General features: G+C 34.1%; 2 protein-coding genes across 2 annotated transcripts; one reads left to right on the top strand and one right to left on the bottom strand.

Annotated features, from left to right (window-relative positions):
• Positions 1-1064: 1064 nt before the first annotated feature.
• Positions 1065-3035, bottom strand: LOC134275848 (F-box/LRR-repeat protein 21-like). The gene is made up of 3 exons (XM_062758142.1): positions 2915-3035; positions 2637-2742; positions 1065-2502 (listed from the first exon to the last, which is right to left on the bottom strand). The coding sequence occupies exon 3, from the start codon at positions 2474-2476 to the stop codon at positions 1142-1144; it is 1335 nt and encodes a 444-aa protein (XP_062614126.1). The 5' UTR covers positions 2477-2502; positions 2637-2742; positions 2915-3035; the 3' UTR covers positions 1065-1141.
• A 336-nt stretch (positions 3036-3371) lies between these two features.
• On the top strand, positions 3372-14949 carry LOC134275837 (intraflagellar transport protein 88 homolog; the record flags this gene model as incomplete). Its single annotated transcript, XM_062758132.1, has 15 exons — positions 3372-3479; positions 4024-4092; positions 4402-4570; positions 4969-5035; positions 5294-5384; positions 5505-5609; positions 6062-6164; positions 6384-6423; positions 8943-9025; positions 9463-9566; positions 10486-10572; positions 13144-13213; positions 13997-14113; positions 14357-14465; positions 14826-14949. Coding segments are annotated over exons 1-15 (1440 nt in total), but the record flags the coding sequence as incomplete, so codon positions are not given.
• Positions 14950-14954: the final 5 nt, after the last annotated feature.

Below are 14954 nucleotides of genomic sequence, written 5' to 3'. Positions count from 1 at the left end.
CAAACCAAAGCCTCGAAAGTCTATTTCAGACACTTAAGACTTTATTTAACCAAGGTTTTCATTGAAGTACCTACACGTTTGACTTCTGTTCTGGCGATCTTCTCTCATCGGCCGTCCACAACAGACTAACTCAACAACCCAATTGTCTCCGTATTTATATACACTCCAGGTCACATGACCTGCGGAGAACCGAAGGGAACAAAGAGACAGGAAGTCAACACAATGCAACTACCGAGAAACGAAGGGTTTATTTGATCTCGATTACAGTTTCGCTTCACGGGGCATTCCGGTGATTCGTAGTACCGATGTCAACAAAGTTTTCATCAAGTCGTGCGTAGAATATTTGTACATTATTTATTTATGTTAATGGTCTTCCCCTTCGTTTTATTGACTTAAAACAAATGTCCAACTACTTTGATTGAGTCTTGTTAATCTAAGAACCCCAGTTTAAGTTTATTAATAATTATTAATTTTTTTAAGTAGACCACAAATAATTTTCAAAGTCCCCTTCCTGACCATTAAAAAAATTGAAATATCACCATGCAATATTTCCACTCTCAATTCTTTAAAATCCAAATCCATGAGGTCAGTTGTCTTTTAGGAGAACTTTAAAGGCATTTTAAAAGAATGAAAAATAATTTGCATGCATAAATTTGGCCCCTCCTCTGACACCAAATATAACAAGTGGTGTAAAATCACGTTTCTAACTGGACTTAAACCTAAGGCCTCTGGCATACCCTGCCTGGGTTCTTACAAATCAGCTATTGAGACCCGATATAAGTACTGATTTTACACATATGTGAACCCAGTAACATTCAATCCTAATTTAAAATAATTCTTTCTTTGATGGAAAATTCATGATGGTAATTGTGAAAAGATAGTTTTCTGTGTCTTTTCTATCCTTCATTTAATAATCGTGATGTCAGTGGGTGTCAAGGTGCATGAAAAGTCAATATATTAGGCCTCAATTGCTCAGTGATTAAAGTGCTGACACTGCAGTTAAAAAAAAAATCTCAAAAACAATAACACTAGATCAATTATTCAATATCTTTTTGTTTTTCCAAATTCAAGACAAAAATTAAACCAAAATTCTTAATTGCAAAAATCATTCAACATATAAACTTTTAAATAACAAACAGTTTTATGAAAATTTAGAATATCTAAAATCAATTATTTCATAAAATTCTGACACCTCTAGAATGTGCCATTCTGTTCCTAATAATGAAGATATAGCATTTTCAAAATTATCTCGCTCATAATTATCAGCAATAAAACGTTTAATTATAAAGTCTGTTTCTAAATCCTCTGGCAGGTCGTTAACATACAATATCATATCACGACGGACAAGGAAATCTGTCAGGTTTTTATTTAGGTACACCATAAGAAGGATAGCTGCGCTGGACAAGGTCTCCTTAATGGTCACCGTCCGGAGTCGTGGACAGAGCCGAGCCAGTCTTATAATATGGCAGTCCACACGGTCCATATAACTGTGAGGGACAGGGTAATTATAGGGCTGCTGACAGAGGCTGAAGTCCACAAAAGTCGTCAATGTATCAGAGTGATATGTCATAAGTGTGCACACTGATTCTAGATATTTAATCCAGACATTTTTCCGATACACAAGGGAGGCCAGAGGCATGCTAGGCTTCAAGAAAACCTCTTTTTCTGTCCATTCATTGGATGTTGCTAAGAAACAATGAACTCGGAGTTTGGGTCCATGTTTCCTGATTTCGCCCCACTGTGCGTCACTGATTGCCTCATTGTAGAAGCCTCGGGTTTGAGCGTTGGCCACAATATGGAGATCTCTCAGGGATAATGAAGCCAGATGTTTCAATAGACTGAAGTTTAACTGATGGGGAATCATTGCTAGCTCCGTCAGGTTCACAAGGTACATCAAATTACTCAAACAGCTGCTCCGGAAAGAATTTACAATCCATAAGCTATGAAGACAGCCTGATTGTTTCAGTCCAATGGGCAGGGGTGCATTTTTGGTACCTGAATTATCTACATTTTCTATTTCTAATTCCCTTATCACATTGTTTCTCTGAAGGAACTCCCGCAAAGTACACTTCAAAAGCTCCATTTCTGATAACTCTACACACATGCATATTAAAGTAAATTTCCTAACATTACAACAATTTTGAATTATTTTCTGGTAGACTTCAAATGAGGATGTGCTCTGGATGGCTACATAGATCCTCCTCATGTACCTTCCGAATCTCTCGACACATTCCAAAACACTCCGATGGAAGTCCTGATACTGCTGCAAGTCTTCTAAGGATGATGGGATTCCCATTTCAAAGATTTCATCCCAAACACGACTTTCCGAGTACTGGAATCGGTGCCATGCGCCGGTCTGTCCTAGAGCTTCTCGCCAGATGGAACAGGTATTGTATACACTCACTTTGTCCACTAAAGATAGGCAGTTAAACACTTTACCCAAAACAACCTCTGGCGCCTTCTCCCAGTCTGCCATATTCCTTTAAAGACTTCTTTGTTAAACTGAAAAAAGAAGCACGAAAAATTAATAAGGTTAATAATAACAGGCAGTAAACTAGATCAAAGTACCATTCAACAAAGCTTTGCACTGAGAGTAATCACAGCAAAGATATGGATATATAAAGTGAAACTCACACCTTAAGTCCTTAAACTTCATTTACTGTCTCAGCTCATCTTCTATTTATGATTTTGTCAATCAAAAGGCATTTTCTGTATTGAAACAATCTCCTAAAACATTCTACCCTAAAATTAAAGACATAAAAAATAACAAAGATATGAGAACCATTTACTCATCATTTGTTGACATTTGAGTAAATTATACATTGTACGAGTTACATGTAATGTATTTTCATAAGATCAAATGGTTTAAAGTTCAAAAGATCCGAGCAAGCAAATACTGGAAATAAACGTTCACCTTCTCCTGTCGACCCTTTGATGCTTCTTGTTAACAGTGTAACTGTTTAGATCTAAAGACCATATGTTAATCTCTAGAACGGTAAATTTATTTTTTTCTGTCAAAATCATAAGACCGGATGTCAGAGTTGCCAGAGACAAACTTCCGTAAATGCGCAGTTCTCTTGCGCAGTCGAAAAATTCCAACAAGCTAAGAGAACTGATGGTTTGTAAAATGATTGGAATCGTTTCTTTTAGAGTTTATAATCAACCAATTTCGTATTTGTCTTGAAATTTAAGAAAATAATTCACTGTACGACTGTTTATGATTGCTTGCTAAAAAAAATCATAATGAAGTTCTTACAAGAACGAATTTTAATGAACATTTCTTTTTTAAAAAGGAGGGGTATAACATGTACTAGAAGAGGAGAAAAACATTCATTCATAAACCTAATGACATTTTTCCTTATACAGAATTTCTTGACATGAATCGCATGAACATGATGGAGCAAGTCCATTTAGCGGGCGAGGACGAAGATGACATTTATGGGGGCTTCAATGATTACAATGCCACTCTGGATGTTGATGTGAGTGTGTAATTATACTGTGTGTATAGTGATGTAGCATATAGTCATTGCATGCATAATAATCTAATCTAACACAGGCCTTTAAAATCCGTCGATATCCAGTACTTTTACTCAGCAGAAATCATGATTTTACTCTTCAAAATATTCAACAGAGAATCTAAATTCAATAACATATTTAATGAAATATGCTTTCAACAGGTGCTTCCTATTTTTATAAAAGTACCATCTGTTTCTAATCATTTTGAAAATTCTGCTGACACTGCCTTGTCTCCATGCTAATTAATCCCATTTCTGACTGGTGGTTCACTAGAAGAGTCTCACAATATACTGAAAATTATACCTTCCCATCTGTTGAAAATAAGACGGAAGCTAAAGCGTGACAAGATTGGGGCATGTTTGCCCACTATAACCTTGTTGCGAGAGCTAGCGTCTGCATGTTTGGGGAGAAGATGTTGATTTGAGACTCAGTCTTGACTCTTTTTGACCATCTCCCTGCCTATCATGAAAACAGGATTGTATGTAAGATACCTTTTTTTGATTGCAGGATTTACAACACGATACATCCTTCCAGAAAGCTGTGATGAGAACAAGTCATGGTCGGCGACCTCCCCCTGTAAGTTACTGTCATCTCATGATTCTTCTGAAGTTATAACACTATATTAAACACTGTTTTCTCTCTGTATCAGAATTCCAGTATGTGAGTTAAATAAATGATTAGCAATATGTTATATTATATGGATTGAAATGTTGGGGATGATGATTTATTATTAGATTCGTTTACCAAAAAAAAAAAAAATCAAAAGATTTTTCTGCCATATTCTGCCATATAGAGGTATGCAAGAAGGCATAATATGACATATTTTTAAGTATTGTGCATTTTATGACCAGCAGTATTGACATTATTCATGAATCTGAATCGTAGACAGCAGCCAGGGGACTGGGGGGAGTTCCTGGAACCGCCGCACGAGGTAGAATGGGAATGCCCTCCTCCATGGGCCGCCTAAATACAGGAGCAGTGGGAGGAGGCCAGGATATGGCTCGTCCAATGACGGCAGTGAGAGGGGCAGGGTATACGTCAGCCGGAAATAGAGGTAAATTGGGGAAGGAAGGGAGGAGGGGGACTCATGTATACAACTCTGTGAGGGGTCAGGTATAGGGGAGGGAACGCACAATTTGAGAGGGGCTGGGTATAATACAGCCAGAAATAGAGGTAAGGGAGGGCCCTCATTCAATAGTATAGAAATTGCAAGAACACTCTCGTGGCCCAAGACTTGTATACGAGAACGGCACAAAGCAGAATGGGTTTCAAATATATTTTTTAACTGAAGAATGTAGTGTTTTAGGGGAAGACTTGTATTTGATGTAAATGAATAACATTAGTAATGATTCATGTGATATTATGTTATTTTGCAGCATAAACCTTCAATCAAATGATTCAAATCTAATAATTGTTTATTAACCTGTAAGTAAGTTTACTTCTTTCTTTAAGCTGCAGGTTTTGATCCCATGAATCAGGCAGGACCGGCTCCCCCACTGGAGCCCAAGCCAGAGGAAACGTAGGTAGCTGTAAAGACTAATCCATCTATATTATCAGATGTCAGCAATGCAGACAATTAAATAATCAGCTTTATAAAAAAAAAAACTTGTATGATAATGTTAAATGATTGAATGTTTGTGTGTTCCATGATAACTTGTAAAAAATACAGCAATCAGTAGTATTGGTATCACATATTTCATGACAGATAAAAATTTATGATTTCAAACTTACACTTATTTAGTTTTTATACAGTATACTATACAATACTTTATTACAGCCCAGAGGAGAAGATCCGCCAGTTGGAGAAAAAAGTTAATGAACTAATAGAGGAGAGCTGTTTTGCCAATAGCACTGGAGACCTTAGTCTGGTATGGGGATAATATCATTGGTTCAGGATTTGTTTTTTGTTATCAGAGCTTAATCAAACAAATTTGAAATGGGAAATTTGAAAATGAAACATGATGAGTCCATTTCTTCTGTGTATTTAGGCTCTTGAAAAGGCTAAAGAAGCAGGGAGAAAAGAAAGAGTTCTAGTGCGACAGAGGGAGCAACAGTCCATGGGAGATCAGATTAACCTTGATCTGACCTACTCTGTGAGTTAACCTTGACCTTAATTACACTGTGAGTTAACCTTGACCTTACCTACTTTGTGAGTTAACCTTGACCTTACCTATTCTATGAATAACTTAGATCTTACCTACTCTTTGAATTAAATTGACCTTACCTATTCTGTTAACACCTTTTAATTAACCTTGACCTTTTCTAAATTGTAAGTTTATCTTCAACCACATCTTTAACATTTCTCTACCATGTCAGGCAACTTCCACTTTGCCCACTGTAAACTGCTGTAATGTATATACTGTTAGTCTTTGCAAGTTAATTATCTGTGCACTATTGTTGTATAACTTACAACTGTCCTGACCTATTCTAATCATTCAGAAAAGGATAAATCTGATATACAAAATACAAATGATTTGGACATGTGTATGCTCTGTACTAGATTTTATCGATTTAAATATAAATGTGTATGAATATGACTTTTTAGGTGCTGTTTAACTTAGCCAACCAGTATGCTGCTAATGAGATGTTTAACGAAGCACTCAACACCTATCAAGTGATAGTCAAAAACAAAATGTTTACAAATGCAGGTAGGGCAAGGATTAAAACAAAATGGGACTAGTTTGTGAAGTCATAAAAGCAAGAAACTGCTATGAAACTACAGTACGTTCTGTTAATTTATATATCTCGTGAACAAGTTTTATAGAATTCAGCACATTTCAAGAATTTTTAAAATTTGACTGGTGTCACATTATGTCATGATACATATAGTTCTTTTAAAAAAATGAAAGAAACGCTTATCGTTTTAGCAATATTCTATACATTCTTTGTCCCTGTGCAGCTCCAATGGTACTAGATAAATTCAAATTATTTATACATTGTATTTAATTATTTTCTAAAAGATTTCATAATTTTCATAATTAAGCTTAAAAAATAAGCGATGATTTCATATTTATGTAAGCAATTTATAAAATTAAACCAGTGAATCTATTCTCAGGATCACTACATGTAGGAGTATGTCAAGCTGGGTGTAAAAAATAGTTAAAAAACTTTATTTATAATAAAAACAAAGTATTGTTATTTTATAAGATTTTGCAAATATTTTATAACAAAAATTGAATTCAAGTTGTTTTTGACGCATCATGATGTTCATAATTTGATTTTTGGGTCGTGAAATTTTTCATGACGTCACAATTAAACTTCCAATACAGATGCGGTTGTGACCGGTATATTCACCAAAGGGACGCTCACTCCTCCATTGCAGTTGAAAAAAGGCGAATGTGCATGGTGAATTTGTATTTGTATGAAAAATTATATTTATAATGTTTGTAAAATATCCTTCATGCAACCTCAAAAGAGAATCTAAAAAGAGAATACACAATAATTAAACAAATAGGCCCATGGGCCACATCACTCACCTGAGAAGCCTTGACCATGCTGTTCTTTGATTATCGATAGTAAAATTTGTCTGTTTTTACAACACTAATTAAAAAGGAGGTTACTGATTTTTGAGTGGATTTTGTATTTATTAATTTTTTTCTACATAAATTTCAGTTTGTTTGCAGATTATCTGGTTTACATTAACAATAATTTTCAATAAGATTTTTTTAAAATTGTAATTAATTTTAAAATATGCTTTTTACCTAGCCCAATATCCCTGCAGAATATAGGGATAGTGTTTGTGACAACCAGGATGCTTCCAGTATAAGTTTCCATGCTTTTTGAACACATCATGCAGGAATTTTTTAATGACCCCATTCTATTTTTATCTTTTCTTGATTATCTCCCCTTGTGAGAGGACTTGAGGCTTAAATTCATTTAAAAAATTTAAATACCTATTAAATACCTATCAAGGGATGCTTTGTACCAAGTTTGGTCACATTTCCCAAAAAATATACAGAGAAAAAATTTCAAAATGTGAAAGTTTAAACCGTATTAAAATATTGTGATCAGAATAGCTCACTTGAGCCTTTGGCTCAAGTGAGCTTTTCTGAGAAAGGGATAATTTTCATAGCCGATTTCCGTTGTCGTTGTAAAAATTTCACATTTTATTTATTGTGCTCCGCTATTAGCAGACCTATTTTGTATTCATATGAAGCAGAGTATGTGTAAAAGAAAGCTTTGGCCTTCAACTCAACATTTAGATATATCGAGGAAGTACATGTATTTTAAATTAACGGTAATTTCTATTCAATCATCGAAGATACGCAATATCAAGGTAAGCTTGAGATTAAGTTACAATATAGTCTGACATATCTGCTTCATACCTGGATATTTTACTAGAAAAAAATATAGTAATCTTACAACCAAGTCCTATAGTAAATGTGATGACATTCATTTTTCTATCGTCAACTTCTCTTTCTTTTGCAGCAAAATACATTCATCACCTGCATGCTGAATTTATATATTTCAGTTGATTCGATACGCAAGAGCATGCTCTTCGTATGAACAATTTCTAAAAGGAAGTCATTACTACTGACATACAAGTTGATGAAACAAGAATATACAAGAATATCAGCAGTCTCGACTTTTATCTTTCAAAAAAAAATTCTCGACCTCGGAGGTTATCCTGAACATTCACGAAAATGCGGACTTTGTTTCTTAAACAATTTGCTTCATTAGGTTTCATCAAAAGATGCACTGCTTTATTATGTTTCAAACAAAACCATAAATTTATCATATTTATATGGAAGCATCCTTTTGTAGTGAAGATCTCAAGCAACTTGTTCACTTACAAACCCCCTATAGTAAATCATGTCTACAAATGCATATACAGTTTTACATAGACATATATAGAAAATTCTTTAAAAATGATTTTATCAAGAATAGCAAAGCCATGATTGGACATTGGACTACTTTTGGATTTAGAGACTATTTAATTACAAACCAATTTCTAGTTTTTCCTAGCCAAAATCTTTAGCATGTGCTTATGTTGGTTTGTTATTTTCACTTTCAATTTTTATTTTCAAACTTTAGTTTGAAATTTACATGTATATCTTCAGGAAATATTCTCTTTTAACAAAAAATTATTTACAAACAAAAATAATATATGCAAGTACAAGAAGGTGGCATAATACATGGATATTAAATTTTTTAGAATGCTAATTCAAGTTTGTTTACAGTTTGTAGGGCTTCTTTGAGAGCTGAATTACCTCTCATTGTTTTGTGTTAATATTGACAGGAGGATAAAAACTATAACCTGATTCTGGAGGTCATCAAAAACGATTCCCTCCGACAGATACAAGATCAAACAATGATAATCTAGAAACAACAGAATCTAAGAAAGATTGGTGATACACTTCTGTAGCACTGAAACTGTTGTGCTTTAATAGTATGTTGCACTAAAAGTTGAATACTCTTGTTAACAGGAAGTACGATGCTGAGAACTGCATTAAGACAGCAGCCAAGATCATCTCACCGGCCATCGAAGCCCAGTTCTCCCTGGGATACGAAAGAAAATGTAAATTTATAAAAAATATTCAAACCTCATTTGATTCATGCATATATAAAGTCCAGTTATCAGTTTGTTTACTGTTCACAGTGTTAGTACCGATCTGATACTTGCGTCCAAGATAATACATGACTTGTACAAGTAATAAGCTAAAAAATTTTGTTGCAGAGCATGCCTCATGAAAACTTTATGTCAAAGTAATATATATATGTAAATTAAGAATAGAACTATAGTTCCATGCAAAAAAACATTTTAACCATGATGAAGATTAAAAAATCAGAAGTAGTTACATGGCATTTTTGAATCCCAATATTATTATTTCAACAGAAAAATTTAATCAGGTTAAAAAGTTTGTTTACATCAATATTTATACACAGAAAGAAGTCTTGATGATTAAGAAAGCTTCCATCTCAATATGATATGATAATTCTGAATTAACAGGTGCACAGAGCAAGTGAAGTCCTCACAGTACCTTGACCTTGCCCATGACCTTGAAATCGACAAGGCCATCATGTTCCTGAAAGAGAAAGATTTCAACCAAGTAAGTGAAAATAGATTCAACCAAGGTAGAAAAATTTGAACCAAGAAAATTGGGTTTTAAAGCATGCACATAATTTCAGTCAATGAGGTAATTTTAGAAATAAAGTAAATTTGAGAGTTTTGTAGCTGGATTGATAGATTGAAAAACTATGTTGTTTTATGTCCCATTCAAGAATTTTTCACTCATAAAGAATGGTAGCTGGAAATAAAGGATCTGAATTGTATTTGAGATGAGTTGTATTGCTGAATAATTTGATTTTGTTTATATTCTAGTCTCTCATTGGTTGATTTCCAAAAAGGAACGCAAACCATTTCTTAATAACCTGGTTTGGTATGGGGACACACCCCCTTGACAACCAGCTGAATCATCTGTATCCATGCAATCCTCTCATTTCCAGTCCATGGGATGCATAAAAAAATCCAGATTTAATAAATGTGCCTTTAACTTCAAACAGTAACTCGATCTTACCTCATGTAAACAAACATCATGGCTGCTAGATCTGTGTATCAGTTATTACGTCCCCTTGTTTCAAATCACTTCCGTTACTAGGGATGCATTATTGAGCGGCAAATTTGAACTCATAAAAAGCACCACAATTTTACACCCACAGTTGTTCAATTATTTAAAAATTAAATTATAAGGAATGACTCTAATTCTTGGCCAAATTATTCAATGATAACCTGGTTTGGGTCAGTTTACGCTTTTTTATAATCCGCTTCACGGATTATAAAGCGTCACAGATTATAAAGTGTAAACTGACCCAAACCAGGTTATCATCGAATAATTTGGCCAAGAATTAGAGTCATTCCTAAAATAACAAAAGATTTATGTCTAATGTATGAAATTGTGTTACCATATAAACAAGTTCTGACAGAAAGTCTGAGTATTGCTGTTGTGTATCATTTTATGTATATTTTAGGCGATCGAGACTCTGAAATCTTTTGAAAAGAAGGACACAAAAGTAGCGAGCACGGCTGCCACCAACCTGTCCTTCCTGTACTTCCTGGTGAGTTATCTGACTTCCTGTTTCACTTCCTCTTCCTGTCTGACAGAACAAAGGCAGCTGTCTCTTGTCAATCTGATAGCTATAGGCTCAATTACTGCTATAGGTTTAAAAAGGAGAAATGATACATACTGATTCAGTGAATATGCTGCAGGAATATTTAGGTTTTACTTCGCTTATAACCATTACTTTTAAGTCATTCTAATTTCTGTCTGCTTGGCCTATACTTGATGAATAAATCATGGCAAATTTGTTTGATTTAATTGTTAAGTTGGAAAACTACATTCTGTTGCCTTTAATCAGCATCTAATACAGTTAACGCATTATAACTTGCCTGAAGACTGAATGTTTTAGCCTAGTATTGTCAGATGTTATAATCACTTCGTGGGTCAGTTATTGTGTGTTTTATGTTTACACTACAGCATGGAGAGGTATATACAGCATAACTAGCTTATTTACCATTGCATATTGTCTACTTTCTTTATCATTTATTTTGTTTATCTCCCTTTCTCCTGAAGTCATTCTTTTTTATCCCCCCCCCCCAAAAAAAAAATTATCAAAAAATGTGTAAACTGAAAATATATTGTGTATATTATGATATCATTTCATTTATTAAACTGAAACCCCCCCCCCCCCCACAATATTCAAAAAAAGAATGACTTCATAATTGTATCTTGCAAATACTGAGAAAAACAGCTCTCTCGTATCATTCCTGAGTCCTTTTCATCTTACCTGAACCAAATGCTGATGTAGGTTTTTCTGATCAGATATTTGTCTGGTAACCTGTCTCTCTGTATGTGTTAGTTTGCATATGTGTCAGGAAAATAGGACATGAATCCCCTGAAAAATGCTGTTAATTAGGATTATCAAGACAATCATATGCAAGAATATGTGCATTGCAGTTTAGCAATCACACAGTCTTTCTTTGTCGACATTTGTTTTTTGGCTCAAAGGTCAAATGTTAAAGGTCAAGATTATTGAAATAAACATAGAATACACTGTACTGCCCCCATATGACCTCAGTTTTCTATGTTTCAAGAGATCAGAATTCTACCGAGTTCTCCATGGCATCTGATTGGCAGAATGGCTGGTTGTTATCATTATTTTTTTTAACAATTTTTGGGTTAATTTAGACATTCTTTTAGATTCAATCAACATTTATTTGATTGATAGAAAAATGAAGCACAAATCGTGACTCTGGCATTTGATTGGTTGAAATTGATTAAATTCAATTGATTATTGCTCTGAGTGCATATAAGATGTTAACTATACAATTTGGGTTGAGTTATTCATTTATTTGTTTTCATCCAAGGAATTGTAATGACTGAAAAATGTCTTTTATATAAAAATCTTAAAAATAAATATTAAGAGTGAAGATAATGAAGTATGATCATGCTGAAATCCAATAAAAGAATTTCAAATATTATCAGACCAAACACATACCTCCAAAAACATCAGAGGATCAGGTGCCATGGTAGAGTTAGCATCCCCTATTGTCTGTTCATAAGTAAAATGATAATATTATGCAATTTCTGACTTTTGTAAATTAGGTGAGCTAAATGTGGCCTATGACCTCTTTTTGTTGAGAAAAATTGCCTAAGAAATTTTGTTCATTTGAAAGCATGTACTTTTTCACTGTGTCAACTCCCACCACTAAGAAAAAGTTAAACATAGAAATCTTTGGAATTCTCTTTTTTCTTTTGTTGTGAAAAGGGGGTAGGGAGTTTATAGAAAGCATATTTATTAACATTTAGAAATTAATGAAGAAACTAACATAATTAGTCTTAGAATATTGTTTGAGAGACCACTTGCTTTTTGGTAGTTCACAGAATCAATGTTTTGTCACAGAAGTTGTTTCTCTGCTTTGGGTCATTTTTTACCTAATTGTTTTTGTTTTATTGCATATATTTTATGCATTCATTGTTGAATTTGAATTGTACTTTCCAAGTTTAAGACCCTCTTTTAATTTTTCTGTAACCATTTTACTTATACATGTACATGTCTGTCTAAATGTTATGTAAGTCAGTAGGATTTTCTGATTTCTTGGTTAATTTAACTGGTACTAGGAAATGAAATAACAATTTTGAAATGGTTTACAATTCGTTAGCATACAAATTCTGTATCAGATTCACTGTAACTAGAATTATTGTAGTCTTTAAACAAGAAAGTTCTATACAATTAGATAAATATGTACAAGTTCTGCTCCTTATCAAATTCGGTTTAATGCAATTCCCAGATAAGATATTCATTTTCTTGATCCTTATAATATACTATCAATCAGCTACAATATTTTCAATCTTATAACCAAATATTTTAAATCTGTGTGAACCATGCTTGTGATTTAACAATTATTATTTACTTTAGCTTCCTAATTAATAAAAACATGTTTAACATTATTTTCAAGGTTTGCAATGGTAAAAATCTTTTTATGCTATAAACAGAGAGCACAGTAATTATTAATTTTGTAATAGACAGGTCTAGGGCAATGTTTATGTTGTTTGGTTGATACGTAACAGAGTATTTTGTGTAATGTTAACCACAGTTTATAATTATAATTGTTTATTTTTACTGTAGGAGAATGATTTAGAACAGGCTGACAAGTACGCTGAGCTGGCAATGAGTGCTGATAGATATAATCCCGCAGGTAAGTCAACTTCTACATGACATCACAATCCCACAAGTCCTACGTTCTGCACCACAATCCCACAGGTCCTACGTTCTACACCACAATCCCACAGGTCTGTGTACACTACAATCCCACTAGTCCCATGTTCTGTACCACAATCCCACTTGTCACATGTTCTCTGATAGTCTATATTATATAATAGTTGAATCCACACTTTTCAAAAGTTATGTCCCTTTGCTGCCATCTTGGGGGATAAACCCATAGAATCCTCACAGTACCCTTTGTTTTTTTCAGGTTTGTGACTTTGTCATTTGACTGGGAGAAATTGTGGCATTAGTGTATACTGATTGCCCCATGTTGGGGCTACCCACACATCCAAAGAAAACAATTTAAACACAGTGGATTCATCATAGCCCACCCAAATGTTTGGTAGCATAAAGAGGAGAAATGTTGTTTCTTTCCCTTTTGACCTTTTGGTTGACCTAGCAAAGGGATACAACTTTTGTAAAGTGTGGATTGGTCTATCCTGCGGTTACATCACCTATGTTCTACCACACACAATATAATATTAGAGATTCATCAGAATTTCATATTTTTTGTAACCCACATCTTTTAGCTTGAATTTTTGTCTTGATATCAAATTTTGTACATAGAGGATCTAGATATTGTTTTCCGATATCGAGTACAATTTCTGTAGATTCTACATTATACAGATTGTTTCTTGGGACAATGACTGATGTATTGCTGTATTGTTACACCTCCTCTGACTGTGATAATCTTAATATTTATGTATCTTTTCAGCTCTGGTGAATAAGGGAAATGTGCTGTATGCCCGAGGAGACTATGAGAAGGCTAGAGAATTCTATAAAGAGGCTCTACAGAATGACTCGTCGTGTGTAGAGGGGCTATACAATCTAGGTGAGCCATCCTAACATACTGTGTCAGAGATAAATCATTACACTTACCTCAGATAAAGTTAACTCTTATCAATAACCAGATTTTGTACAATTATGTGCTTACATTAGTAAGGGGTCATCATCTTCTACCAGTTCTTAATATTTTTTTTCAGGTTTTTGAAATCTCAAGATAAAAATTTCCCATTTTATTTAAAATCTGTATGTATTCTAAATTAGGATTAACTACATCTCTGTCTTTCTACAGGGTTAACCAATAAAAAGATAAGTCGGTTAGAGGATGCACTGGACTGTTTCTACAAACTTCACGCTATTCTACGTAACAGTCCACAAGTCATGTACCAGATAGCGGATCTGTATCCTTCTCTCTGACTGATAACTACTTTTCATTATTTCAACATTTTATAAATTTATGTAATCATTACTGAAAGACTCAAATAACATTTATATGAGTAAGAAAAGCAAATACACTACTGTATACAGGGAAATTTTCACCCCTGTGTTGTTTTTTTTTTGCCCTACCCTCTTTAGGTTGAATTTACAACATGGTGAATGAAAATAATTCAGTAAAATTTCTTTAACAAAACCATGACTGGGAGAATTTAAAATGGGCCAAAATTGTTTTTCATTGTGGAAGGGCAAAAATAATACTGGGCGAAAGTAACCCTGTATACACTATTATGATCATGGTTTATATGACCTTGACCTATAAATAGACATGACCAATTGGAAGACACAGCACAGGCCACAGAGTGGTTCATGCAGTTGATAGGCGTGGCCCCCACAGACCCCTCAGTTCTCGCGCGGACCGGAGAAATCTATGACAATGAGGGGGATAAAAATTT

Source organism: Saccostrea cucullata, unplaced genomic scaffold (assembly GCF_032062105.1).
Source record: "Saccostrea cucullata isolate Sc308-1 unplaced genomic scaffold, CSIRO_AGI_Scuc_v1 ctg13800, whole genome shotgun sequence".
Lineage (NCBI taxonomy): Eukaryota > Metazoa > Mollusca > Bivalvia > Ostreida > Ostreidae > Saccostrea > Saccostrea cuccullata.
Note: the sequence above shows the minus strand (reverse complement) of the source record. Positions and strands in the feature narration are given on the sequence as shown.

Coding starts and splice junctions, on each gene's coding strand:
- LOC134275848 (XM_062758142.1), bottom strand. CDS start 2,476: ATGGCAGACTGGGAGAAGGCGCCAGAGGTTGTTTTGGGTAAAGTGTTT.